A 27,933-nucleotide genomic window follows, 5' to 3' on the forward strand; every position below is an offset into this window, starting at 1 on the left:
AGGGGGAAGGGAGGAGTCTGGAATTAAAGAAACGGGGAAGTTGCAACATTTGTAAAATATTCTGTTTTTTTTTTTACTTTCCGACTCTGGGTAAATGAGTTTTAGTAAAAATGACCAGTCATATAACTGTTTGGTCTGATATTGAAATAGTTATCCCCCATTAATGTACCCTTGCCTTGAGAGAGGGAAGATTAGTACCTCTGGTATGAAGACTGCAGAGCCCTTTAGAGGACTACTTTCCGTCTTTGTCCACCTGATCCATCTAACTCTCACCTGTGGCTCCAAGAAGTTGTAGCATGTATACCCTGATACCCTGATAAACCATTTTGGAAGACAGACTAAACCCAGCTTAAGGTAAACAAAGGGTCTCTAAACGTGAATTAAGAGGTGTCTACACCAAGCATGTAAAGACTTCTGATGGAATGGGCGAATGAGAGTAATTTGTCCCACTGACCATAAAGGCAGGTAAAGCAGATATTGTGGAGTGCTTAGCACTTGGGGTTAGACATAAAAGACAGAAAGATCATTCACTTCATCTAGAATCATCATCATCAGTCATCTTGACTCTGTGCTGCCTTAAGAACAGTGGCTTTGGAACAGAGTGTGAGGCTGATGATTTTGTGCAACACTGCCTCACTTAAATCTAATTTATGCACAAATCAAAAGACATCATCATACCATTTTACCATTTCTGTGCTCAAAGCCCGGTGTCAATGGGTGAGGGATGAAGCAGCAGGTGGGGTTACATTGGGAGCTATACAATGGGGCCACCTGACACAAGTGGCCCAGGTCATAGGGTTGTCTTCTCACTGGAAGCAGCAGAGGAATTTAGTAGTCCCCTGGGTGTCTGAACAACAAGGATTTCACTATTCTCCTCCATGTGTGAGGTAGGGGCTAGAAAAGGTGCCCTAAAAATTGTCTGATTACAAACCTTGGTCTGATTACCGTGGTGGGCAGAGATCCTACCCTGTTGTCAGGACACTAAAAAATGTACAAAAACTTCTGAAAAGTTGATTTCACTTACCATCAGTACATAGAAGGTAAACAAACTTACAGAAAATACAAAATTCAGTAGACCTGAAGAAAGAACTTGTAAGAGGACTCAACAGGTATCATATTCAAATAGCACTCTGATTGAAACAAGGCTAGGAGCTGGATACACTTTTTTCTGAAGTGGTTATAGTGAAAGAGGGCAATGTAAAGCTGGTGTACATTTTGCAATCAAAACTAATCTAGTAAATAAGCTCACATATCTTCCAAATGTGAATGACAGGCTTGTGACAACGTGATTATCACTTGCAGGAAAATGCCATGCCATCATCATCAGTGCCTATATTTCCACCATGATGAACCCTAATGAAGCCAAAGAAAAAATTTACAAACACTCAGAGACCCTTATCAACACTGCGCCAAAAGAGGACAAGCTTAGAATTTGGGTGACTTTAATAGTAGTGTATCTCAGACTACCAGACATGGCAGGGAGTCCTTGGGAGGAATGGAATTGAAAATAGCAATGGCAATTGTCATTTCTTACTGAAGACTTGTGTATTTCTATCACATTCTCTTTACCTAAACATAATAAAACTTCATGAATGTACCTTCAGAGCAAATTTTTGTATTTTAGTAAACTATGTGATTGTAAGGAGAAGAGACAATCAGGATATGAGAGTAACAAAGGCAATGTGTGGTGCAGAGTGCTGGACTGATCATAGACTTATCCTCTCCAAGGTGAATATTCACATTCAACAAAAATGGTAGCCCCAAGGCAAAAAGACTGCTAGACGAATTGATGTCAATAGATTAGAGTGCTTCTCTGAGAGGGAACAGTTTGTTACCAACTTGGAGGGTAAGTTGAGCTGATACACAATTGGCAACAACAGAACAGGAGTAGGCAGCTTTGAGAGATTTGGTGTACAGCACTGCATTTGCTCATCTGGGTCAGAACACTCACAAGCATCAATACTAGTTTGATGAAAATGATGGAGAAATTCAGAAGCAGCTAAATGAAAAACAAAAACTCCACAGGCTGTACCAGCAGGATAGTTCATTCATATCTAAGAAGGTAGCATTCAATCCCATCAGAGTAAAGTACAATCAAAACTGAAGAGAGATGCAGAATTCTTGGCTCAGCAAGAAGGTAGATGAAATTAATTTATATTGATAGTAACAATCCAAATCATTTTAATAAAATACCTAAGGCTATTTATGGGCTAGAGACGTATGGTGCATCTCAACTATTCAGTGCTGACAGTGCCGTGCTGATTAGTGATAAGGACATGATCCTAGAGAGGTGGGCTGATTTCCATAGTGTTCTCAATAGAACACCATTAATTAATGCTGAAGCTATTGACTATTTACAATCCCTAGCTGAAGTTCCAGCTGAAGAAGAGGCTTTGAAAGCCATTAGGCTACTTTTGTGTGCTGGATGCTGATTCTATTCCAGCTGAAATTTATAAGGTGGGGAGTCCATTGCTCATATAAAAGTTGACTGAAAATTTCCAGAGTATATGGCAAGGAGAAGTTATGCCCCAGGAATTCAAGGATGCCTCCATTGAACATCTTTATAAAGGTAAAAGGAATAGATTGTTCTGTGACAATAACAAGGAGATTTCCCTCTTGGTCATTGTTGGCAAGATTCTTGCCAGAGTCCTTAGGAGGTTGACCCTAGTCTAGAAAAAGATCATCTACCTGAGGACTAGTGTGGATTCAGAAGTGGCTGAGAAACAGTTGATATGGTGTTTACTACCCAACAACTCCAGGAAAAATGCCAGGAACACAACAGATGTCTATATATAACATTCATAGATCTGATCGAGGCTTTTGATACTATCAAGTTGGCTTGATGGCATGAAGCCTTATGGCAAATTATGTCAAAATTTGATATCTATGTTATTTTTGCATATATTTTCCAATATTTTTGTATTTCCTTTGTCAAGTTGTTGACTCTTTTTTCATGATTCTCTTACATTACTCTCATTTTCCCTGAGTTTTCTTATACTTAACTGTTTTTTAAAATCCTTTTTGATGGGGTGGGAGTGAAGATGGGGGACCAAAATGGTGAAGAGTAGACAGGACATTAACTAAGCTCTTCTGGCTTCTCTCAGAATCAACACTAGATCAAGCCTCCGAACTGATTTTGGAGTGACAGAATCCACAAACATTCAAAGTGTAATAATTTTCCAGCTTAAGATATCTTGGATATTGATGAAACTGAACAAATCCAACTATTCTGGAGAGCAATTTAGAACTATGTTCAAAAAGTTATCAAACTGTACATACCCTTTGACCCAGCAGTGTTACTACTGAACTCATATCTCAAAGAGACCTTAAAGGAGGGAAAGGGACCCACATGTGCAAAAATGTTTGTGGCTGTCCTTTTTGTAGTGTCTAGAAACTGGAAACTGAATCGATACCCATCAATTGGAGAATGGCTGAATAAATTATGGTATATGAATGTTATGGAATATTATTGTTCTGTAAGAAATGATGAATGGGATGATTTCAGAGAGGCCTGGAGAGACTTACATAAACCGATGCTAAGAAAAATGAGGAGAACCAGAAGATCATTATACATGGCAACAACAAGACTATATGATGATCAATTCTGATGGACATAACTCTCTTCAACAATGAGTTGATTCAAATCAGTTCCAATTGTTCAGTAATGAAGAAAGCCATTGATACTCAGAAATAAGACTATGGGAACTGAGTGTGGACTACAACATAGCATTTTCACTCTTTCTGTTATTATTTGCTTGCATTTTTGTTTTCCTTCTCAGGTTTTTTTCTTTCTAGATCTGATTTTCTTGTACAACAATATAACTATACAAATATGTATACATATATTGGATTTAACATACATTTCAACATATTCAACATGTATTGTACTACCTGCCATCTAAAGGAGGGGGTAGGAGAAAGGGGAGGGAAATCTGGAACAGAAGGTTTTGCAAGGATCAATGTTTTAAAAAATTATCCATGCATATGTTTTGTAATAAAAAGCTATACTAAAAAAAAAAAGAAAAAAGATATCTTGAAAAGACTGTCAGGAAAAGACTGTCTTGGAAAGGACTGTCAGGACTTGTTCAGTTACTCAGTGCAGTAGGGAAGCCTATAGTAGGCCCTAGCACAATCAGTGAAATGTCCTTGTCACCCTGCAGAAGAAGTTTGGGACAATTATATGATAATCTCAATAGATGCAGAAAAAGCTTTTTGACAAAATATAGTACCCATTCCTATTAAAAGCACTAGAGAGCATAGAAACAGAGTTTTCCTTAAAATGATAAGAAGCATGTATCTAAAACCATCAATAAGCATTATTTGTAATGGAAAGACACTAAATACATTTGCAATAAGATTGGGGTGAAACAAAGATGCCCATTATCACCACTATTATTCAATGTTGGCTTAAGCAATAAGAAAAGAACAAAAAATTAAAGGAATTAGAAATAAGCAATGAGGAAACAAAACTATCACTCTTTGCAGATGATATGATGATATGCTTAGAGAATCGCAGAGAATCACCCAAAAACCTTCTTGAAATAATTAACATTTTTAGAAAAGTTGCCAGATATGAAACAAACCCATATTAATCAGCAGTATTTCTATATTTAATAATGAAACCCATAATAAAGAGATAGAAAGGTAAATTCCACTTAAATAACTGTAGACAAATAAAATATTTGGGTATCTTCCTGCAAAGACAAATCCAGGAACTATACGAAGACAATTACAAAACACTTTTCACACAAAGTTAGACAAGTCAGAACATTTGCTTTAATTTAATAAGGCAATCTAATAGAGGGACAATAAGGACAGAGTCATTTCTTCTTCTGTGCAAAGGCAGCTGCCCTTATTTGGTCACCAGAAGTGAACACGCTTGTAACCAAACATGATCGAACATTAGACTCCATTAGCTATTCATGCTTTTATATTTGCATTAGCCAGCAGGTGGAACCCTTGTCTTGAGTTACCAGATAAATTGTCTTGCTTTTTGGGATCTCTGGATATTTCAAGAACTAATCAGTGAACCAATCAATAAACTATTTAAAAGTGTCTATTATGTACTGTGCTGAGCAGAAAAGGACTAAAACCTCAAGGGAAATAATGAAAAAAACAAAACAAAAACAAAAAAAAAAAAAACCCAATAGGAATGAAAGGGAAGTGGTATTCCAAAAGTCCAAATTATATTGTAAACACAGTCACTAAAATTATTTTGAACTAGTTAAGAAATAGAAAAGAGATCAGACTACATATGTAAACAATTTTCAGAAACAGTTGAATTCAAAGGTCCAATATTTAAGGAACAAAAAAACAAATAAATAAAAACAAACACATTTCTTTTGAAAGTTTCTTCTATATGCTGAGAATTTCAGGAAATCTGGGAATGTTCTCTGTCATCCATGGCCTTCTTCTGCTGTCTTCCTTAGGACCTCCCCCAAGTGACGAAATTACTTGGTAATTTCAAAGAAGTGAATCTTTCTCTAAAGCTGAGGTGTCATAGAGCTCTGAACCGAGACACATGGCCTATTTCCTCCAGAGATTGTTCCTGTTTTTCCTCTTCTACCTACTTACAGGTAAGTCCAGATAGCTTATCAGGATCCAGTCTTTATCTTGTATCAGAAAAAAGCCAGTAAGGTTAATTGCTTTTCACTTCAATTCAATTTAACAAGATTTTATAAAGTATTTACTATATGCAGGAACACTGTGCTAAATGTTGAGCAGATAAAACAATCTGTGCCTTCTGTGGGTCTCCTTTAAATCTTTTTGCATTTTGGTTCCTATTGTAAGGTATTTCTCCATTTGTTACAATTGTGGTTTATGGAATAATTGTAGACTTCAATTATTCCTGGGCAATAACTTAGAAGAAATTCCCCATGAATGGAGAATGATTCTTTTATTAAATCTACTGGACTAGTCTCTGATTTTGACATAGGACAAGAGTCCACCTCTCTTATGTCTGGAGGATCCAAAGACTGCTTTCTGTCCAAGGTTAATTCATCTTTAGAGGATAACTGAAAGAACAAGATAATGGTTGTTGTAGGATGGATGCAATAGTGGCCTCTGAACTCTATCTTCTTAATGTCCCCTTGGTCTTATGTTCATAGGCATAAATGTGTGGAGTGAATCTTTAAATGGCTTTATGTCTTCTCTGTCACATAGACAAAGCCATAGGTGAGAAATGGGGATTAGGTAGAAATGAATTTAAGAGTGTGAGTTTGTTCTGGTATGAAATGAGTTATGATTTTCTCAAATTTAGATCCTCTGTATGTTAAGAACTTAGAGTAAGAATGAATCCATAACACTAATTAAATCTTTTTTTTTTTGTTTGTTTTGTTCTTCTCTTTGTAAGTACTTGCTAATCTAATTATGTGAAAGGAAAGAACAGCCTAACATGACGTGGAGTACTTTGTCTTTGAGATCTCTGAACTGTAGGATAAACTAACTGAAATTAAGTACAAAAAGGGAGCAAATGAACCATTTACCTGCGTATATACATATGTGTGGGGAGGGGTGAGGGGAGATAGTTCGCCTATTTGGTCAGAGCACTAGATCTCAGAGTGTGGTTCTGGAGGTTCACTAGAGATAATCTACCAGTCTCCTTCTATAATCTGACAATTTCAATTTGAGTCCTCGACATGGTTTAATGAAAACAGCAATAGCATTATAGTCAGAGAAATATCACTGAATTTTTTTCTTCTACTTTTAGCTATGTGACCTTAGGTAAATTACTCTAATTCATGAAGTTTGTGATAATCACCTTGTTGGATTGTTATGAAGATGAAGAGATCATAGATAGATATCATAGATCATAGATGTCTTACAAATATAAAAGTGCTATAAAATATCAAACTAGTATTATTTGTTAAGAAAGCACAGGGTAAGGAAAAGGACATTGGGCTTGCAATCCAAATACTTGCCTTTCTTGTTATTAGCTATGTGATTTACTGAGCAAGTCACTTCACCAGGCAAAAGTCTGTCCATTGCTAATTTCCAGTGCTGTCTGGAGGAAAGCACTTTGTCAACAATAAATGCTATGTACATAAAAAACTATTAACATTATTATTACTACTCTTATTTAATATTTCAGCTCCTAGATTTGCCAACCATAGATAAATAATCTCTAGGGAGGGTTTCTAGTGCTTGACAATATGCATATGACTGGGATAAGTGACCTGTGAAGTCTCTTGCCCTACAAAATGTTTAATAGACTGGAAAGGTCTGAAGGTCACTAGGCACTAGCATAGTTAATAATAATAATTTAAATAAGCTATGGATTTAGTTCCCACAGATGAGGAAGTGATAGTGTGCTCTGCCTGGAGTCAGAAGAGCCGAGTTCAAATCCCAACTCAAATACTTACTAGCTATATGAGTTTGGAGAAGTCACTTAACTTCTGTTTATTTCAATTTCCTCAAATGTAAAATGTGGATATTCATAGCATTTCCCTCCCAAGGTCACTATGGGAATCAAAAGAGATATCTTTGCAAAGTTCTTAGCAATGTCTGGCACATGGTAGATGCTTAATATTCTCTTGCTCTTCCTTCCTCTTGACTTTTCTCTTTTTCATAGTCACAGATTCATAGGACTCAGTTGACTCAAACACATAATCTTGTAATATTCTACATATTTTTAATGTTATTTAGAGAGAAGACAGAAGCAAGGATAAATAACAAAAAATGAATGCAAAAATGTGGTAGAATCTTTTAAGCATAAAGGAAAAAGTGCTAAAGCCTGGATGACAAATTCTAGAATTTTGTCAAGAATCAAATCAAGCTTATTGATTTATAGTAAGGAGATTCTGTTCCCTTTCCTGTTCCTCTCTTGAATTTCAGAACATTTACCTTTCTCTATAATTTTTAAATTCACCAATTTATTCAGTATTTGGGGATATAGTTCATCTTGAGCAGGTGATTTGGATATAACAAAAACAACCAAGGGTAGTTAAAAGGCATCTAGATGGTAAAGTCACCAGTCATCCTAATGATTAGCTGCTGAACTTTGTTGACTGTAGAAGAGAAATTGAGGCTGAGAAATTCCACCACACAAATTCAATTCACTTGAAAATCATGACATTACTTATTCATTTTGTCTTTGGTCATCTTCAAAAAACAAAGGATAACAACAACAAATAGTACAATGGTTAGAGTGCTGGTCCTTGAGTCAGGAAGACTCATCTTTTTTACTTTAAATCTGGTCTCAAACATTTACTAGCTGTGTAACCCTAGAAAAGTCACTTAATCTCATATGTCTTATTTCCCTCATCTGTAAAATGAGTTGAAGAAATAAATGGCAAACCACTCCTAATATCTTTGCCAAGAAAACCCTGGAGGAGTGAAATGACTGAACAATAATAACAAAGGATAGAAAAAGAAAGGAAAACAGAAAGAAACGGAAAATATAAGAAAATGAGGTGGATTCTTTTTACATAAATTGGGAAAAGAGGAGGAAAAAAAAAGGTAGAGGAATACTGCAAGGGATGGATCAGACCTTAGTAATAAAAAAGGTTACCATTCACATCATGATTTAAAATTCTCAAGGTGCTTTACAACCAACATATTATCTTATTTGTTCCTCTGTGAAGTAGGTGTTATGAATGTCTCCATTTTCAAAGGAAGAAACAAATTCAAGAGATTAAGTAACTATCCAGGATTTCATAAGTAATAAGCAAATAAAATTGAATTTGAATCTATAGATTCCTGCTTTAAGTTTAATAGCCTATCAATTAAACAATAATGATGATAAGTAACAACAGAAAGCATTAATATTCAATTTTTATTTTTTTTACTGTTATTCTTGTCAAGGAGAAGGCTTTTTGGATTGGTATTAAAAATGACTAATCAGTATGCAATTCTGATAGTCAAGTTATAAAAGAATGTTTAATTATTGTTAACATTTTCAAGTTTTATGGTCAAAATGAACTATATTCCTTAAGTACTGAATGGTTCAATTGGTGAATGTTATTGTTGACCCAGAGTCAGTGATATTTGAAAATTGTGAGAGTGTGATTCTGAATGATCGGAAAGTGGTAAAGGACATGAAATAGATATAGAGATAGAAATAAATATGCTGTATTCAACTATTGGAAGGGCTACTTTAGAAAAACGAATGAATGAATGTATGTGGCTTGTTCTATTTTGTCCACGAGGTACAATCCAGGAGAATAGAATGGAAATTGCATAGAAATAAATGTAGACTTGCTAACAAGAAAAGCTTTCTAAGAATTAGAGTTTAACCAAAAATTCAATGGATTGCCTCTGGAGGTGAGGGATTCCTTTTATTGGTAATCTTCAAATTTGTTGTTGCTATTGTTCAGTCATTTTCAATTGTGTCTGATTCTTCATAACCTCATTTGGAATTTTCTTGGCAGAGATATCAGAGTGGTTTGCTATTTCCTTCTCCAGCTCATTCTACAAATTAAAAAATTGAAGTAAACAGGATTTAGTAATTTGTACAGGATTATACAGGTAGTAAGTGTCTGAGGCTAAATTTGAACTCAGGCCTTCCTGACACCAGACCCAGTGCTCTAGCCATTGTGCCACCTGGCTGCCTCAACTAAAATCTTACATAGATCCATTGGTTTTCTTGTTTTTCTTAAGTTTCACATTCTGTTCTATTTTTTAATCCTTTATGATCTATTTTGTTATTTCTGGATCTCTCATAGCTTCACTGGCTTCTTCTTGCCCAGTTCTAATTTTCAAAGAATTATTTTCATCTTTGAGACTCTGTATCTCCTTTGATAGTTGATTAACGTTTTTCCCATAATCTTGGGTTTTGGGGGGATGGGTTTTAATTTATTTTTCCTCATTGTCTTTCATTTAATTTTACAATTCTTTTTAGTTCTTCTTTAAATTCTCTCTGAACAGGGAGCCATTTCACCTTATCCTTTGGGATAGAAGAAGCTTTTTTTAACTTCACGATCCTCTGAAGATCAACCCAGTCTTTTCTGTTCCTATAGTAAATTTCTATGTTGGGTACTTTCTTCTTTTCTGATTAATTTTTTTTTCAAAATAAGAGGTATTAGTGTGAGCACCTCTAATCATGGACTGGGGGGATGGTGCCTCCAGCTTCATTTCAGCTCTTCCCTCTGACCTAGAATCCCAAACCAAGAGCTCCATCTTCCTGCAAGTGCCTGCAACCAGCAGTCTCTCTGTCCCACTGCTTCTGCACTCCTGGTGTGCTGTTTCCTTTGTCTTTACAACTCAGCTGGGCCTCGAGTTGCTAATCAGCAAAGGTTTCCTCAGTCTTCCGAGACTCAACCTCTCCCCTCCCCCACATTCTGTTTGCAGTCCAGGAGGTGAAAGTTTTTGTGGTTCCTGCTGAGGTTCCTGCTAAGCCCAACTCAACCCAGGGGTCCCCACTTACTGTTTCTGTGGAGCCATTTTAGAGGCATTTCACACTGGTTAATCCCTGGCCTGGGGGCTTTCTTCAGATCTTCTTGGATTTTTCTGGGTGGACCCCAGTTCTGCCTTAAGTCTTGATTTTTCACCAGTTTATGTTGGCCCTGAGGCATAAATATGTTCTATTTTGGGTGGAAATTCAGAGAACTTGAAATTTAGCAACCCACTCTACCATCTTCACAGAATTCTCTCACAGAGGTCCAAATGATAGTGGTCAATCTCAAGAGAGACTGAGGCTACAACGCAGCCCACCCACCAGTTTTATGAAGTAAAGTGAAAATACCTAAGCAGGATGTGATAGATCCTTTCCTTAAATTCAAGCTCTGTGGGGAAAAATATTTTTTTCAATTCATACTAACTAGAATATTCTATTTTTTGAATTCTCAGTCCCAACCATAATTACATATACTCATTTTGTCATCCTGGCTTTGCTATGTGTAATATATCAAACAATGGAATGGTCTTACCAGGAACCCAGAGGATAAACTTCTCAGATGAGAAATTGAGAGTAGAGAGTGAAATATTAGGAAAAGATTTCTATCTACTAGCAATTCTAGACATTTCAAGTCTGTATTACCTGTCCAGATATTGATTTTCCTATTTCAAGTCTCTCACCACATCCAGATATATACAGATATAACAGATCTCTACTGCCTGAAGTTCAAGTGTGTCACATTTCTACTCCATCTCTTATCCTCTCAGAGATCTCAGGTGCCCAAAGGTTGGAGGGCGCAGTCTTTCATCTTTGCATTGGCCAAGTCCTCAATATGTTCCCCCAATATTAAGGATCCAAGCACTCCAGTTCTATTTAATTATTTATCAGATTAACTTTTACAAAGATATATTTAATATTTACTACAAAGGCATAATAAGAAGGAACATACAAATATCTAATCCTACTTCCCCAAACCTGGAGACATAACCATTTTTACAAGGTTCTCAGTCTCTAAGAAGACAGAGGTTTAGGTTCCCATTAGGCCCACCAAGATCCATGTCTAAAGCATCATATCTCTACTCCCACTCATCTTCAGGCTTGTATTCTAGATTCCTGGCTTCCCCAGGGCTTCCCTTTTGGATTAATCCTCAACATCCAGCCTGGAATCTTGGGCTTCAAGGTTCCCATGACTCAAGGTCTCAGGTCTGGGGCTCTAGGTCCTGTCCCTATAACTGAGAAGAGACACATAAAATAGATTAAAATATGAAGCCCATTTCCCAGGTCTAGTAAACTTAGAAGGTGTTTTAACTTAACAGCATGGTACCCTTGCTATGAATGAATGAGACCTTTAATATTGATTACCACAATCACAACATAGCATTTTCACTCTTTTTGTTGTTGTTTGCTTGCATTTTGTTTTCTTTCTCGTTTTTTTCCTTTTTGATCTGATTTTTCTTGTGCAGCAAAATTATTGTATAAATATGTACCCATATATTGAATTTAACATATATTTTATCATGTTTAACATATATTGGATTACTTGTCATCTAGGGAAGGGATGGGGGAAGGAAGGAAAAATTTGGAACACAAGGGTTTGTAATGGGCAATGCTGAAAAATTATCCATGCATATGTTTTGAAAATAAAAAGCTTTAATAAAAAAGGGGAGAGGGCCTACATATTTAAAAAAATGACTGATTCCCACACAAAGAGAGAATGCCTAAGTCTCCTTCAGGTAGATTTAAAGACACAGACAGTTCTGACTATACATCCAAAGGAAAGAGGCTGTTCCCACCCACAAATTAGACTCACATCTTTAGGAAACAGATGCCTTAGCATCTCCTGCATGAGTCTCTTTCCATTTTATAACATTTGAGTATGTATACACTGACATCCTTTCACATTTTTTTACATTTTTATATATCCTTTCATTGTCATGCAACTAAGCAAATGTTATATGTGGTATTTGAAATCTAGTGTTCTTTTCATATTAGAACATATTCAAAGTCCAATGAGGAAACCAGTTTCTTGTGGTTGACAATTCTGATCAAGATGAGGGGAATAGAATTTTTAACCATGCATGCTCAGAATGGTATATGTTTGCATAAATGGAGGATCTGGAGAACAATATCTTTACCATAAAGTAACTGTACAAGACACTACCTATTAGCTCCGGGCATTTTTCTCTAGCTGTCTCTCATTCCTGGAATTCTCTCCCTCTTCATTTCCACTTACTAACACCCTTGGATTCCTTCAAGTCTCAGCTAAAGTCTAATCTTTTCTCTTTTCTCTCTTTTCTCAATCTCTCTTAATTCTAATGCCTTCCTTCTCTTAATTATGTCCTATTTATCCTGTATAAACTTGTTTGTCTTATACATAGAGCAAACATATTTGTTGGCTAACTTTCTCCCTCATTAGATTATGAGTTTTCTGAGAGTAGGAAGTATATTTTGACTCTTTTGTATCCTTAATAGTACATAGTGCCTGTAATATAGTCAATTATATACGTAAATATATAGTTTTTAGAGAAAAGACGAATCCTATTGCTTTCCCAAAATATACTATTTCAGAATTAAGTCACAAGAAGTCCATGATTCACTCAGTTCCCATAATTCCCTCAGCTCTTAATACTTATTGACTAAAATGGGAAAAGACATGTGGTGGGGTGAGAAACTCCAGTCCTTCTGCTTAATATTTCAGTTTACCCAATACAATACTCATATATCATGAGTCTTTCACTGCACCCTAGAGAAATATTTATACAACACATATGCAAATTCACCAGCTAAAAAAGTTATATGGTAGTCGTCAAGATACAGCTGAAAAGAAGCATGGTACCTGGAGGCTGCCTTGTTTTCCCCTTTCCAATTCCTATTATGATTTTACTCTGCTTCCATTTAGTTCCCTTTAATCTGGAGGCACTAGATAATTACCAAACTGTTCTTACATTTTCAGGTGTGAGGGGAAGTGGTGAACAAATGTGTATATATGAAACCAGAGAGAGGAAGAGGGGGGCTTATGTATGCAAGCAGGAGTTCTCACTTCTATTACCTTAGACAATTTGTAAATTTACCCATTTCTGTTCTTGTGTGAAACCTAAGGGTGTTTCAGTAAATATGGACGTAGAAGAGACAATTAGGCTAACATTTGTTTGCTTGCTCTCTACCTGGTTAGACAGTGAACTTCTCACAAGCAAGGACTGTTTTTTGCTCTCATTTGTATCCTTAACACTTAACACAGTACCTGGCACATAGCTGGTGCCTGATAGGTGCTTATTCACTGAAAGACTGATTAAGGCATTGGACAGGGACAAAGGCTAAAGATCTTTGCCTGTTGTCACCTCTTGCACATAACTCCTTTCTTTTATTATAGTGGAATTCATCTATGCAGGGCAATTTTTTTTCCCTTGCTCCAACTCTAAACTCCAACCCACCCTCTCCATGTGATAGAAGAGATTTTTAAAGGATAGATATTATAATTTAATGAGAAAGATTTTTTAAGAGCTTCAATTTCTCATTTTCAGCTATTCTGAAAAGCTGAATCCACTTTTCCAAGGGAAAGGCTTCTATATTCATAAAAATATATTGGATTTGGATTGGTCTCTCACATTTTCTGTATTAGCTGAGGCTTACAATGACTTCATTTGAGGTTATTTTTTTCAAAAGTAAATCAATAATAGCATCATTTTTGTTCAGTTGTATCTGACTCTTCATGATTCCTATTTTGGTTTTTTTAACAAAGATACAGGAGTATTTTGTCAGTTCTTTCTCCAGCTCACTTATAGATGAGAAAACTGAAGCAAGTAGGGTTAACTGACTTGCCTAAGAACATGCAGTTAGTGAGTGGCTTACTCTGGATTTAAACTCAAAGCTTCCTGACTATAAGCCTGACACTCTATCCACTATGTTACCTAGGACTAGTATATAAGTGCCTGCTCTACTTTGATCTGAATTGATCTTGGATATTTCTTGGTTCAATTTTCTTCCTAATACTAGGAAGTTGAACTAAATAATCTTTCAAGCTATAGCTTTCAGATATAGATTGATGATCCCAACATCTTCTTTGGAAAGATAAGCAAATGTCATTTCATTTTATCTTTTTGAGATAAAATAGTGTTTTGGGAGACATAACTGCTCCATGGGAACTAGATCTAGAATAGAGAGCTTTCTATTCCTAATTAATCTTCTTTGCCTTGGAGATTGGAGGAACATAGCTTCTTTTCCTATAAAGAGCCTATATCCCAAGAGATAATTGTAGCTGTAGATATAGTCAGTCTGCTACTCAGTATTGTCTTGGCAAATGCTAATTGATATTGATTATTAATAAATAAGGGATTATTCTTTTTAAAGAAACTTATTTTCAGAAAATGCAAAGACGAACAACATGAAAGCATAGTAGTTTATTTTTATTAATAACTATAACAATTGATGAGGGTCTGAACTAAGGTAGTGTTGGTATGAGTGGAAGAAAGGGAGAGATGTGAGAACTGTAGAGATAAGATCAAAAAATACTTGTTAACCAATTGTTTGTATCACCCAAGAAAGAAGAAACATATCATGTAATATCATATAACAGCATAACATGACATAATATAGTATATTAACTAGCATTTACATATTGTTAGGCATGGTGCTAAGCATTTATAAATCTTATTTGATCCTCCCAATAACCCTGGAGGTAGGTGCTATTATTATCTCTATTTTACATATGGGTAAACTGAGGCAAACTTAGGTTAAGTGAATCATCCAGCTAGTAGATGCCTGAGGCAGTGTTTTGATTCAGATTGAATCCTGACTATTAGCCTGACATGCTAACCACTGTATTACCTTGCTGCCTCAATGGTCAAATATGATATGAAAGTTAGGTATCTCAGTATCTAATTTTCCTTGATTAGAGCTCTTGATTTGTTGGTTATCTTATAGATTTAATTTTTCTCTGCTAGATTTAATCATGGAGGTCACTTCTACCTCTCACATTCTGTGATTCCATCTCACTGGAAACAGCTTTATGTATTATTCCTGCAATTGCTGAGGTTCAAAGAAACCCCAAAAGGTTGGAGTTGTAAAGTGGTTTTGTGAAGTGTCTCAAAAGAATTTGCAGGCTGGAACCATCCCCAAGTCAAGGGGCAAAGTTTATTATAATTGTAATGCCAATTGAAGTGGGCTAAGTTCCAAAAGAATTTAGCAAAGTACCAGGAGCAAGAAGATAAATATCTAGGAAAAGTTAGAGAGACCAGGAGCTTTGGGTTACTTATTTGCTATTTTTATGAGTTGCAGGTAGATTTTGAGAAGTGGTCCATTCACTATGGTCTCAACAACTTTGTTATCACTAATTTAACAGATTGTTTACCTAATACTCAGCAATGTTTGTAGGACTATATTATAGTATTCCTAAAGCCAGGAAACTTCATGATTATTGACAAACATTATTAGAACAGTAGCATTGTAAGGTCAACAGATCTTCTAATGCTACATTTCCCCTCAAAGCTGCACCACATGCACCCCATTACCATGATTCATTTTTGTTGTTATTCACTCACTGTAAATATGTCCAACTCCTCATGACTCCATTTGGGAATTTCTTGGGAAAGGGAGTGGAATGCCATTGGCAAAGAAGTAGAATTTTGAGTCCATATCCTCTACTCTGACCACCACAGAGGATTGCCTGAGTATTTATATCTGAAAAAAGGGAAAAATACTTAAAAAAGCAAAAGAATCTTTAGTGGTGGTGGAAGCTGAGGGAGTTTCCCACCTCCACCCTCCACTCCACATTCCTCAACTTCTGGCTTTTCTTCTAATTTTGGCTACATTAGCTTTGTTTGCACAAAACCTTACTAATTTTAATGTAATTTAAGTTATCTATTTTATACCTCACCATGCCCTTTATCTCTTGTTTATTTATAAATTCTTCTCCTATACATAAAACTAGCTAATATTCCACATAAATAAATAACAATAGCTAATTTGTCCCATGTTCTTCTAGTTTACTTATAACATCTGCTTTTGTGTCTATATCATCTAATTGTTTTAACTTTATCTTGGTAAATAGTGTAAGATACTAGTCAATATTGAGTTTCTGTCAGACTGCTTTCCAATTTTCTGCATAATTTTTTACAAAACCATGAATTCTGACCCTGAAAGGTTGAATCTTTATATTTACTATGCACAAGGTTACTCTAATCTTTTACCACTGTTAATTGCCATATTTTATATGAGAAGTATTGTGTTCTTAAGCTAGATATGAGGTAAAACATGAAAATAGACTCCTGAGATTATGTGGTACTTTTTACAAAGACTCTATGTGGCTCATGGAAAAAGCCCAGAAACAAAAGACTCCTTTAGAAAGGTCTTTAGAAGAGGCCATTTCTGAAAGAATGCTCCTGGAGCTGGAGTTCTTCTGGGCTCTAGCCTGATATAGGAAAAGAAAGAATGAAGGGGAATGTATTAACTGTGATCTTCTCTTATGTTTTCAGAGTCAAGTGCTTCTGGAGAGGACTCAGTCCCATTAATCGTGACTGGAATTCTGGGGGAGTCTGTTATTCTCCCATTAAAAATTCCAAAAGAACATCAGATTACATATGTTGCCTGGAATTCCCAAAGATCTCTTGCCACCTTAATAACAGAAGAGGGAAATCCACCCAAAATAATTATAAATCCTTATTATAAGGAGAGAGTGGATTTCCTCAATGAAAACAATATCTATAGTCCACGGATCAGTCACCTGAAGATGGAGGATGCTGGCTCCTATACAGCAGAAATAACTATGGCAAACATCCCTAACCCCATTAGAAAGTTGTTCAACATCTTCATCCATGGTCAGCATTAAGTTTTACCTCAATCTCTTTTCAAACACAGAAACATCCAAAAATTGGGCATGCAGAATATTTCTGCCTGATTGTTGGGAAAGCTGCTTTCATTCAGCACTCCAGAGTACAGGTTAAATTTAAAGATTATTTGGCTTGACTGTATACTCTATCTAGAAGAAATGCAAAATCCTATGGTAAAGGTCCTTTACTATATGTTGACTTTAGGTAGAATAAATGTCAAATAAAGGCAAAACTTCATCCAATGGGGGCAGCTAGGTCACTCAGTGGATAGAAGAGCAGCCCTTCAGTCAAGAGTACCTGAATTCAAATCTGGCCTCAGACATTTAACACTTACTAGCTGTGTGACTAGGCAAGTCACTTAACATCAATTGCCTTGCAATCCTCCTAAAAGAAAAAGAATGTGGTCCAATGGTGTGGCACAGCAGTTAAAACCCTGTTTAAACCTAGTTTAAATCTTGATTCTGCCCCTAAACATTCATGAAATTTTAGGCAGTTCCTTTACCTTTTGGAGCCTCAATTTATTATATGTCAAATCAGGAATGGATCTAGATACCCACAAAAAGTCCTTCCCCATGTCTATGATCCTATATGTTACAATGATATAATGTTTAAAAAGAACTTTCTAACAATTAGAGTTGTTTCAAATTGAAATGGACAGCTTTATGAGGTTATGGGCTCTCTGTTTTAATGTATTTACACAGAGGCCAGATGACATGTTGTGGAGAGAATCTGAATTGGATGAAGTGTTAGTCTTCAGGTTCCTTTCATCTCTAACGTACTAGAATTCCAAGTGTATATAGCTAAAGATAATTGATTTCTCATATGATGAAATATCTTAAGCTTAAAGAAGGAAGTCTCTTCCTTTTCCTTGTCCCTGGAGCAGGGTGTCACCATCTATGAATAACTGTCTTTCTCCTCCCATCCTTTTCTGATCAACAGGTAAAATAGTTTCCCAGAATGGCTGGATGAAAAACATCCATCCTTCCTTGGGCACTGTCACTCTTTATCCCACATGTATAATGGCAGTTTCTAGCCTCTCATAAAGGGGATGTGAGAAGTCAGGACATGTTACTCTCCTTACACACTGTTTCTGACTTGAACATTTCACCCCTTTGTAGCTCTAGGTGTAGTAGTAGTAGTAGTAGTCTTAGTAATGTTAGCAACTGGAACTGAATGATGGTTGTCTACTTTCACTGATTTCTTCTTCTCTGTAATATTCTAGGGCAGACTCTGAAACCAAGGGTTCTGATCTATAGTGCCTAAGGAAAGCATTGACTATCTTGAGCATTATCAAAACATCTCATTAAATATTGTATTTTATTCTTCATGCAGAACGACTGACAAAGCCAAAAATTATGTCAGATACTAGGATCAATGATAATGGTACCTGTCTCATCAATGTGACATGTTTTGTGGAACAAGTAAGAGAGAATGTTACATACAACTGGATACCTTTGGGACAGAGAACTAATGTAACCAGTGAAGGACACGTCCTCCACATCAGATGGAAACCTGGTGACCATGACCAGTATACCTGTACTGCCAGGAACCCTGTCAGCAACAGCACCTATACTATTCTTGCCAGTAAACTCTGTGAAGGTAAATTTCTGACTGTCTTCCCAGAAGCCTGAGATCATGAAATCCTGACAGATTTGAATTATAATTATTCTTAACCTTGGTACCAACCCACTACCTATAGAAACAGACCTCCTAAGCTCTATAACTGGCCAAGCCTCAGCCAAAGGAAATAGTATTTTTTTCCTGAAAATGTGAGGAGTGCACTTGTTTAATTGCTTAGTTTCTTCTAGTTTAACTGATCAAAACAAGTTTTTCATTGTGCTTGGTTCAAATTACTCCCATTGACTTTGATTTTTTGTATTTTCTTTTTTAAGGTTTTGAACATGACAAAAGCTACATCACAGTCCCGTGCCTTGTGATATCTACCATCTCAGTTATTTTCTTTATCTTGGGACTGTCTTTCTGGCATATTCAGAGAAAGAAAAAAAAAGGTTTGAACTTTTCTGGAAGATAAAAGCACATTTTATTTTCTTTTTTAAATTTTCAATATCATTTTATTTTTTTCCAAATACAAAAGATAGTTTTCAACATTCATTTTTGTAAGATTTGTGCTCCAATTTTTTCATCTCCCAAGATAGCAAGTAATTTGATAAAAAATAAATATGTGCAATTCTTTTAAGCATATTTACATATTTATCTTGTGCAAGAAAAAGTAGAACAAAAGGGAGGGAAACCATGGAAAAGAAAAAAAAATCAAAAAGGATGAAAGTACTCTGTAAGTATATATTCTTAGCACAGAATCTCTGTGTTAAAAGGATTCTTAAGAGATAACCAATTTCAATTCAAAGCTATACAGCAATGACCTCTAAAATACATGGGACATCCACCACTAGTTGAAGACCTTTAATGAGAAGGGACTCACTCTTATCTAAAGAAGTCTACTCCACTTTGGACTCTAAGCTTTTTCTTGATTTTATCAGGCCCAAACTTGCTAGTTGGTAATTTTCATCCATTCATTGCTCCTCATTCTATTCTCTGGGTCCACACAGAACAAGTACAATTCCTCTTTTATGAAACCTTCAAATACTTAAAGATAATCATCATAGATACCTGCATATTTTTTTTCTTAAAGGCTTACCTTCCCTATTTCTTTTCACAACATTTCTACATCATATCCCCATGGTCTTTCACCATAGATTGCTGTCATTAAGACATTACTTAAAAGTTCCTTCCTAAAATATAATAATGAGAACTGAATACAAAACTTCCGCTATGGGTCTGAATGGGGTACAAGAGAATTATCATCTCTCTAGACCTTGACATCATTCATTCATTTACTTATTCATCAAACATTTATTAAGCAAGAATGCCAGGAACTACATGGGAGAAGGCATCATGTGATGGTTCGGACACGATTGATGCCATCATAGGAACTATTCAAATAATCCCAAAGAATAGCATGTTTTTATTTTGTCCTGATTATATAACAACAAGATAGAAATTATTCTTACCCTCAAGTAGTTTACAATTTACTGCGACAGTAATGTCTACATGTGACAACATTTAAGTAGATAAGTAAACATAAATTAATTTGGAAAGGGTACAAGTAATTGAGGCAGGGAAAGGGACAAAATAAGACTGTATGTCTCAATGCAGCCTAAGATTCCATTGGCTTTTTTTTAGCAGCTATATCATATTCAGCTTATATTTAGCTTTCAGTTCAATAAAATCTACTGAGCTTTTTCAGACAGATGACTGTCCAAACATAGCTTCTCCATTTTATACCTGTGGAAACTGGGAGTTTTATAATTGTATGTAAAACTTTTACATTTATCCCTTTTCAATTTCATCTTATTTGAATCTGGTTAATATTGCACCTTGACAAGATCTTTTTAGATTCTAATTGTTATCCAACATATTAGCTAGTCCTTCCAACTTTATTTCATCTATAAATTAGTTTTGTGATTGCTCTCTATGCCTGATCTATGGTATATCCAAGATAATTATGTTAAACCTCTCAAAGTCAAGCACTCTGGGATGCTTTAATAGAGCAGTCTTACAAGTTAAAATTGAACCATGAATCACACTGAGATTTGGTGGTTCTCCGTAAGTTTCTTACCTCATGGAAGTCAGCAAGATTAAGTATCCTAATTCTGTGGTCCTACATATCTGCCAGGAGGTTCTCTCCATAGTCAATTCCTTATATTTTTGAGGATGTTTTTTTATTGTGATTATACTGATTTGGTTTCATTGCTGGGAGAGTATATATATATATATATATATATATATATATATATATATATAGTTACTTAGATTGGGAAATAACAAAAGTCTCCTGCTTTTATTTCTCATGAAGAAAACTGAATAGCAACCCTATATTTTATTTTTCCCCCAGGATCATTTCCCATTCTTCTAACTCTGTCAGAATCCAACACCTTTTGGAATACTAGTAAATATTTGATAAGCTTTCAAAAATCAAGCCTTAATTTGTAATATATGTTGATTACTAAAGTATAAATGATTATACTGAAAATTTTAACAATTTTATTGATTTTTCAGAAAGTTGTAGAGCTGGCTCCAGCACATTCTTGCCTATCCATTTTTTCTCTCTTTACAGGTTTTCTCCATAAAGACTAATCCTCCAATATAATTTTCTTTCCAGAGAATCCTATGACAATAGCAGTAAAACTTCTCTGTCTCTATCTCCCTCCTTCTTTATTTCTGTCTCTCTCTAGTATGTTTCTCTTTCTCTCCATCCCTTTTCTCTTTCCATCCTCCTTCCTTTTCCTTTTCTTCCTTTACATCTTATTGTTTTGCCTCCTAATGCCTTCCTTTTTCAAATTGCTTCACTGGAAAATCCTCTAGAAAATATTCTGGTGAGGACGCAGCTTCTGGATTTCTATGATGTCTCAGATGGCCCAAGGATTCATCCTGAGGATAGCTATGGGGGCTGACAAGTGATGCAGCATTCTACAATATATTAATATATATTAGTAAATGAGGTGATTTGTTCCTGATAGTATATAAAGACCACATTTGTGACCCTGCCTGCAAATGTGGTAGCATAGGGGCATGACAAATGGATTGATATCATAAATTCTAAATTTATCGTTCCTCACTGGGTTGCAGAGACAGATGCAGGAGACCAGAAGTGTACTACTTATGAATCAATTTCTAATCTAAATCCTGCGGCTATAGAAATCACAGAGTATGCTACAGTTTCACATCCTAAAGTAAGTTCTTTCTCATTCTTCCTCAGAGCTTAGTTCTCTCCCATGTGAAGTTTTTGTTTATGTGAGACTGAAATTTGACAAATATTAAATCATTTAGAAGGGGATGGGGGTGTGAAGTATCATGTAAATTGTCTTCTGATGTGTCTAATGCTACCTCCTCATCCCCCAAATGACATTACTGAAATCTTCCACTCTCCATATAACCAGCATCCTTTTCTCCATCCCGGCTCTAGTTGCTAAAAAACATATCTTTTTGGTTACCTATCCATTTTTTAGCTTATCAGGATATAGAGAATAACTCTGAAATACCACTTCCAATACCAGATTGGTTAATGGTACAGAAAAGGGAAATGAAAGATGCTAGAGGTGATGTGAAAAAATTGAGACACCAATACATTGTTGACAGAGTTGTAAACTTTTTCAATTGTTGAAGAGAAGTATTTGTAACTACACTCAATGGACTATAAAATTATGTGTGCCCTTTAACTTAGCAATACCATTATTAGGTCTGTTTCCCAAAACAAAGAAAAGGGGGAAAATTATTTTTTGTACAAAAAATATTTATAACAGATTTTTTGTTGTGGCAAAGAATTGAACATTGAAGGGATGCCTATCAATTGGATAATGGCTGACAAGTCATGGGTGTGTGATTGTTATGGAATGCTATTATGTTACTAAGAAATGATGAGCAAGATGGTTTCAGAAAAACCTGAAAAGACTTCCATGAACTCATGAAGTGAATGAGTAGAACCAAAAGAACATTGTATACAGTAATAGCAATATTGTAAGACTAATCAAATATGAAAGACACAGCTGCTCTAATCAAAACAATGATGCAAAATAGTTCCAAAAGACCCATAATAAAAAATGTTATCCATTACTAAAGAGAGAACTGATGAACTTTGAATGCAGAGTAATACCAAGGCATACCTTTTCTAAACTTTCTTTATTTTTATTGCTTTATTTGTTTTGTATCTTTATCAACTTATCTGCCTTCTCAAGGAGGGAGGATGAAAATAAGGAACTCAAAAAAATTTTGTGATTTGTTAAAAAATTTTTTTACATGTAATTGGGAAAATTTAATAAAATGAAGAAAAATAATTTTAAAAGATTTTTACTTTCTATTTTGCTAATTTAGGCATTCTGTATTTTAACTAAATTTGAAATTCTCAGCTTTCCTAGCATACAATAATAGATTTCCAAATAATAAGGAGTGGTGATGTTTTTAATCTCTTAGTTTGGATCTTACCTTTCCTTGGTTTTTATTTTGCTTATTTGATTTTCCTTTTTCTTTTTTTTTCCTTTTTCTTTTTTTAAACTTACTGATTTTATTAGGCTTTTCAAAGGATATCTTTTCCTTTATCATAGATACTTTTGTTTTCAATTTTATTAATTTCTTCTAAATTTCAAGATTTTATCTTTAATAGGCTAATTTAGGTTTGTTTGTTGATCTCCTCATTTTAAAAAATAAATGAGATGTTCCTAAATCTTCTCTTTCTATTGTGTTAACACTTGTTTTCAGATATATAATTTTTCCCAAAGACTGCTTTTATGATATGTTCCTCAATACACTTGTTCTTCATAATATCATGATCAAATCTCTTTAGGCATATATCTCCATATTAATCATTATCACTATCAATTTGTTGTTGTAATCTGCAAAGGATGTATTTAATAACTCCTTTTATATTTATTTATAATTTTATGATCCCTATCACGTGGTACATTTTATAAAGATATAATATGGTGCTGGAAAATATTTTTTCTTTAATATTATCATTCAGAAGGCAAATCTTCTGTATCTAACTTCCCTAACAGTTTGCTCAGTTTTATACTTTATTTTTTGTTACTCTTGTTAGATTTATCCAGCTTCAATCTCCTAAAATTTTCATATTACTATCTATTATTATCTTGTAAGTTAATTGACCCTTTATGAATTTATTTTATGTGCCATTTGGGGCACATATGTATAATATTGATATTCTATTTCATTGACTAAATGTCTTAAAATATGATGCAGTTTCATATCATTTTCCTTTTTCTTTCTTTTTGAATGCCCTTTAACTTAGCAATACCATTATTAGGTCTGTTTCCCAAAACAAAGAAAAGGGGGAAAAAAGATTTTTTTGTACAAAAAATATTTATAACAGATTTTTTGTTGTGGCAAAGTTCATAATGAACTCCATATTAATCATTATCACCATCAATTTGTTGTTATAATCTGCAAAGGATGTATTTAAATAACTCCTCTTTTATATTTATTTATAATTTTATGATCCCTATCACATGGTACATTTTATAAAGATATAATATGGTGCTGGAAAATATTTTTATTTTATGTGCCATTTGGTGCACATATGTATAATATTGATATTCTATTTCATTGACTAAATGTCTTAAAATATGATGCAATTGAAAATTGCAAATGAAAATGAAAAAAAATCATTTAATGCTTAATATATTTTCTTCCATCAGCATTTTCCCATCAGCTTCTTTTTATTCTGTATGTATTTTTTTTTAGATTTTTTTTTTGTCTAGATAAAATTCTTTGTTTTTAGTTTCTTATTCATTGGACAATTTTCTTGGTATTTTGGATTGCTTGATACAATCAAATTTATAGTTATGTTTGTTAGATATGTGTTATCTTCTATGTAGTCCTCATATGTTAATTTTTAATTCTTTCCCTTTTATTTTTAATTCAATATTTTGCCCCGTGATTAGTTTTGCTTATACTCTTTTGATGGAAGATACTTTCCCACAGGATTCTTGCCACCATTGTCAATAGTCAGTCACAAAATCTTATGTTCACTAGATGGTAAATAGTCTGTGTGTAGTACTATATAAGGTCAAGCACAGTAGGCATGCTCATAAGGGCAGGACTGTCATGAGCTAGCCAAATATTTCATATCTCTTTTAAGTTCTGTACCATGATGTTTGTGGTTTTAAATTTTTGTGGTGAGAGCTTTAATTTTTAACCCATTTTTATTCCTAATATCTTTATTTGAAGACTTTGTGATTTTTAAAAAGCCATTAGAGAGTTTTTTGCCATTGTCCTATGGTCTATGGGAAGTTCATGAAATTTTCTTTTTGACCAGAAAGTTTTAGTTTATTTTTTTTCTTTTGTAGTATACTTGTTCATAGTGTTTTTGTCCTCTTTTTAAAATTTTTATTCGTTCTTTCTTTAATCTTCGTAAGTCTTGATTTAATATGCTTGTGAGTTAGGTTTTTATAATAGGCTTTCTAGCAAAACCTTTTGTATTTCCAGTCTTTTTGTTATATTCTCATTCATTTGTCTAACTTTCTTCCTCATTTTTTGATCCCTTCTACTTCCACAGCTTCACAAATCCCAAAGTTGGGTATTTTCATCTCACATTGGGAGAATATTGGCCCCAGTTGGGTTTCCAGAACACTTTCTTTCAGGAATAAGCTATTTTTGCTTTCTACCCAGCTCTTTATTGCACTCAGCACCTTCTTTTGCCTCCACTAACTATGGTTAATTCATTTCCTCCTCCTCTCTATCTCCTTCTCATCGATGGAAAGAATAAATACTTGCTTCCTTTTTGGGTAGATAAGGTAAGAACCATACTGAGGGCAAGTCATATCTGTTTGTTTTGGTTGCCTTGACTGTGAAATAGGGATAATTATAATACTTCCCTCACAAGGTTGTTGTGAGGGTTGTGATAATATCTGTAAAAGCACTTTGTGCCTAATAAAAGTTTGTTCCTTTTCTTCACACATTTCTGACTTATGACAGAGTTTCTGAGACTCAGTGGTATTTCATGGTATTTGAATTTTTGTTTTTTTTTATAGAAGAACATCCAAAATAATTTGGAAGCACTCAATACAGTGTATGTCATTGTGAAGAATCCTACAATGGTAAGGAATTTTTCCTTAATATTTTTATTCTCCTTCTCTCTACCTCAAGCCTTTATTGTCTTTTTTGGAGTTGTCTAAGGAATAGCCAATTACCATAGACATGGTCTTCATGAAGATTATATTGTAGTAGAAGGGTGATAAGTATTTAAAAAAAAAGAGCACTAATTGTTCTGGGATAGGGGAAGCTGTTAATAACTGAGAAAATTCAGGAAAATCTTCATAGATGAAGTTGCATTGGCAATGGACTTTAAAACCTTAGTAAGAATTTAACAGGTGAATTGAGGGATCAACACTCATTCTAAAAATAGGCAACACCATGAGTAAAGACAGAGAGGGAGGACAGGCTCCTGGGATATTTAATCAGCAAAGTATTAACCTGAATTTCTGAAGAAGATTGCAGCTTCTGGAGAGTCTCATGTTTGGAAGGTTTTTAAAAGATAAGATAATTTTCCTATGTGTTTGTGATGGTTAAGCCATTCAATGCAAAGGGAAGAATAGAGAAAATGTAATAATAATAATGCAAATTAGACTTAAAAGTATGTGTGCATACAATTTCTTCTATCACCAATCTGGTTATTAAACATCTAGTAGCACATTTTTTTGTTCTGAAAATATTGCTTAAACTTTGCAGAAAGTCAGTAGAAGACTCAAAGAATGAAATCATCTACACTCAGAAGTCCTGGAGAGTAGAGTTAGTAACAATAATACTGCCATCTATATAGTGCTTTAATGTTTGCAAAGTGCTTTACATCCATTATCTTAGTTGAGCTTGATAACACCCTGCTTCTATCTTTTTTTACAGGTGGATAAATCTAACACTCTTGAAAAGAAGGCAAGATCTTCAGGAATATTAGACTTTGGTAATATCCTCTAAACAATAAAAGAGCTCTCCTGAACCTTCCTCTAAATATCTTAAGCCTTTTTACCAGCAGTTAATGAAGACTTGAGACTCATTGGAAAAACAGAGCAATTTATAAGCATATGTCTAAATGAAGAAAGTTTGTGGGCAAATTAGCAATCGTGAAGCTCTTTAGCTATTGCAAGAATCCTTTATTCCTTAAAATCAAAGCCAAGGTAGAGTAAAAAAAGCATTGAGCTAATTTCTCAACATTCTGCTCTAAACAACTTTAAAGTAACATCTCATTGCTTGCTGTTTGGGGGAGGGAGGAGGTAAGGGAAAGAGGGAGAAAAAAGTTGGAACTCAAAACTTACAAGGGTGAATGTTGAGCGCTATCTTAACGTGTAATTGGAAAGATAAAATATTTTTGAAATTAAAAAAAGATTCAATTCACCACCAAAATAAAATAATATCTCAAATCTAACTCTGGAGTCACAGAGCCAACACAACATCAGGATGAGACATTCTTCCAGTCCAAAATATTTATAGCAGCTCTTTTCTCAGGGCAAAGAATTGGAAACTGAGGAGATGCCCATCACTTGGAGGATGATGGAATGAACTGCAATATGAGATTATGATAGAATATTTTTGTTCTATGGGAAATGATGAGCAGGATGCACTCAGAAAAACTTGGAAAAGCCTCCATTAACTCAAGCAAAGTGAAATGTACTGTGTAAAAAGTAATGGCAGTGCTGTGGGATGATCAGCTGTAGGTGGCTTTACTAATCTCAGCAATATAATGATCCACAACTACTCGGAAAGATTTATGGCAAAAAATGCTATCCATATCAAGAGAAAGAACTGATTGTGTCTGAATACAGATTGAAACATAAATCTTTTTTAAACCTGTTTTTAAAAAAAATACCTTATTTTTCTTGAGAGTTTTTTTGGGGTAGGGAATTTACACTTTCTTTTGCAACATTGATTTTTATAGAAGTGCTTTTATAGCTTCACATGTGCCTTCTTAATGAGGGGGGGAGGGCTAGGGAGAAAGGGAAAGAATCTAAAACTCAGTTTTAAAAAATAAATATAAAAATTGTTTTACATGTAACTTGGGAAAATAAAAATATTAAATGATAAAAATCCTGAAATCTCTATTGATTAGAGAAATGTAAATTAAAACAACTGAGATGCCACTTCATACCTATAGAATTGGCTAACAGGACAGAAAAAGAAAATGACAAATGCTGTTTGGGATATGGGGGGAAAATGAGACACATGCATTATTGGTGAAACTGTGAACTAGACCAA

At 34.7% G+C, this 27,933-nt stretch overlaps 1 protein-coding gene across 2 annotated transcripts; it reads left to right on the plus strand.

The window, feature by feature from the left end:
• The first annotated feature begins 5,430 nt into the window (after positions 1 to 5,430).
• On the plus strand, positions 5,431 to 27,540 carry LOC105750353 (SLAM family member 7). Of its 2 annotated transcripts, XM_023502081.2 has the most exons (8): positions 5,434 to 5,576; positions 16,804 to 17,145; positions 18,490 to 18,756; positions 19,050 to 19,166; positions 21,805 to 21,908; positions 25,719 to 25,784; positions 26,587 to 26,644; positions 27,187 to 27,540. In XM_023502081.2, the coding sequence occupies exons 1-8, from the start codon at positions 5,522 to 5,524 to the stop codon at positions 27,204 to 27,206; spliced, it is 1,029 nt and encodes a 342-aa protein (XP_023357849.1). In that variant the 5' UTR covers positions 5,434 to 5,521; the 3' UTR covers positions 27,207 to 27,540. The 2 variants fall into 2 exon arrangements, with proteins under 2 accessions (XP_023357850.1, XP_023357849.1); XM_023502082.2 differs by lacking the exon at positions 19,050 to 19,166 and having other exon boundaries at positions 5,431 to 5,576.
• Positions 27,541 to 27,933: the final 393 nt, after the last annotated feature.

Source organism: Sarcophilus harrisii, chromosome 4, assembly GCF_902635505.1.
Source record: "Sarcophilus harrisii chromosome 4, mSarHar1.11, whole genome shotgun sequence".
Taxonomy (NCBI): domain Eukaryota; kingdom Metazoa; phylum Chordata; class Mammalia; order Dasyuromorphia; family Dasyuridae; genus Sarcophilus; species Sarcophilus harrisii.

Coding starts and splice junctions, on each gene's coding strand:
- LOC105750353 (XM_023502081.2), top strand. CDS start 5,522: ATGGCCTATTTCCTCCAGAGATTGTTCCTGTTTTTCCTCTTCTACCTA. Junction 25,785..26,586: donor TTGTGAAGAATCCTACAATG/GTAAGGAATTTT, acceptor CTTTTTTTACAG/GTGGATAAATCTAACACTCT. Junction 26,645..27,186: donor TTCAGGAATATTAGACTTTG/GTAATATCCTCT, acceptor CTCTTTTCTCAG/GGCAAAGAATTGGAAACTGA.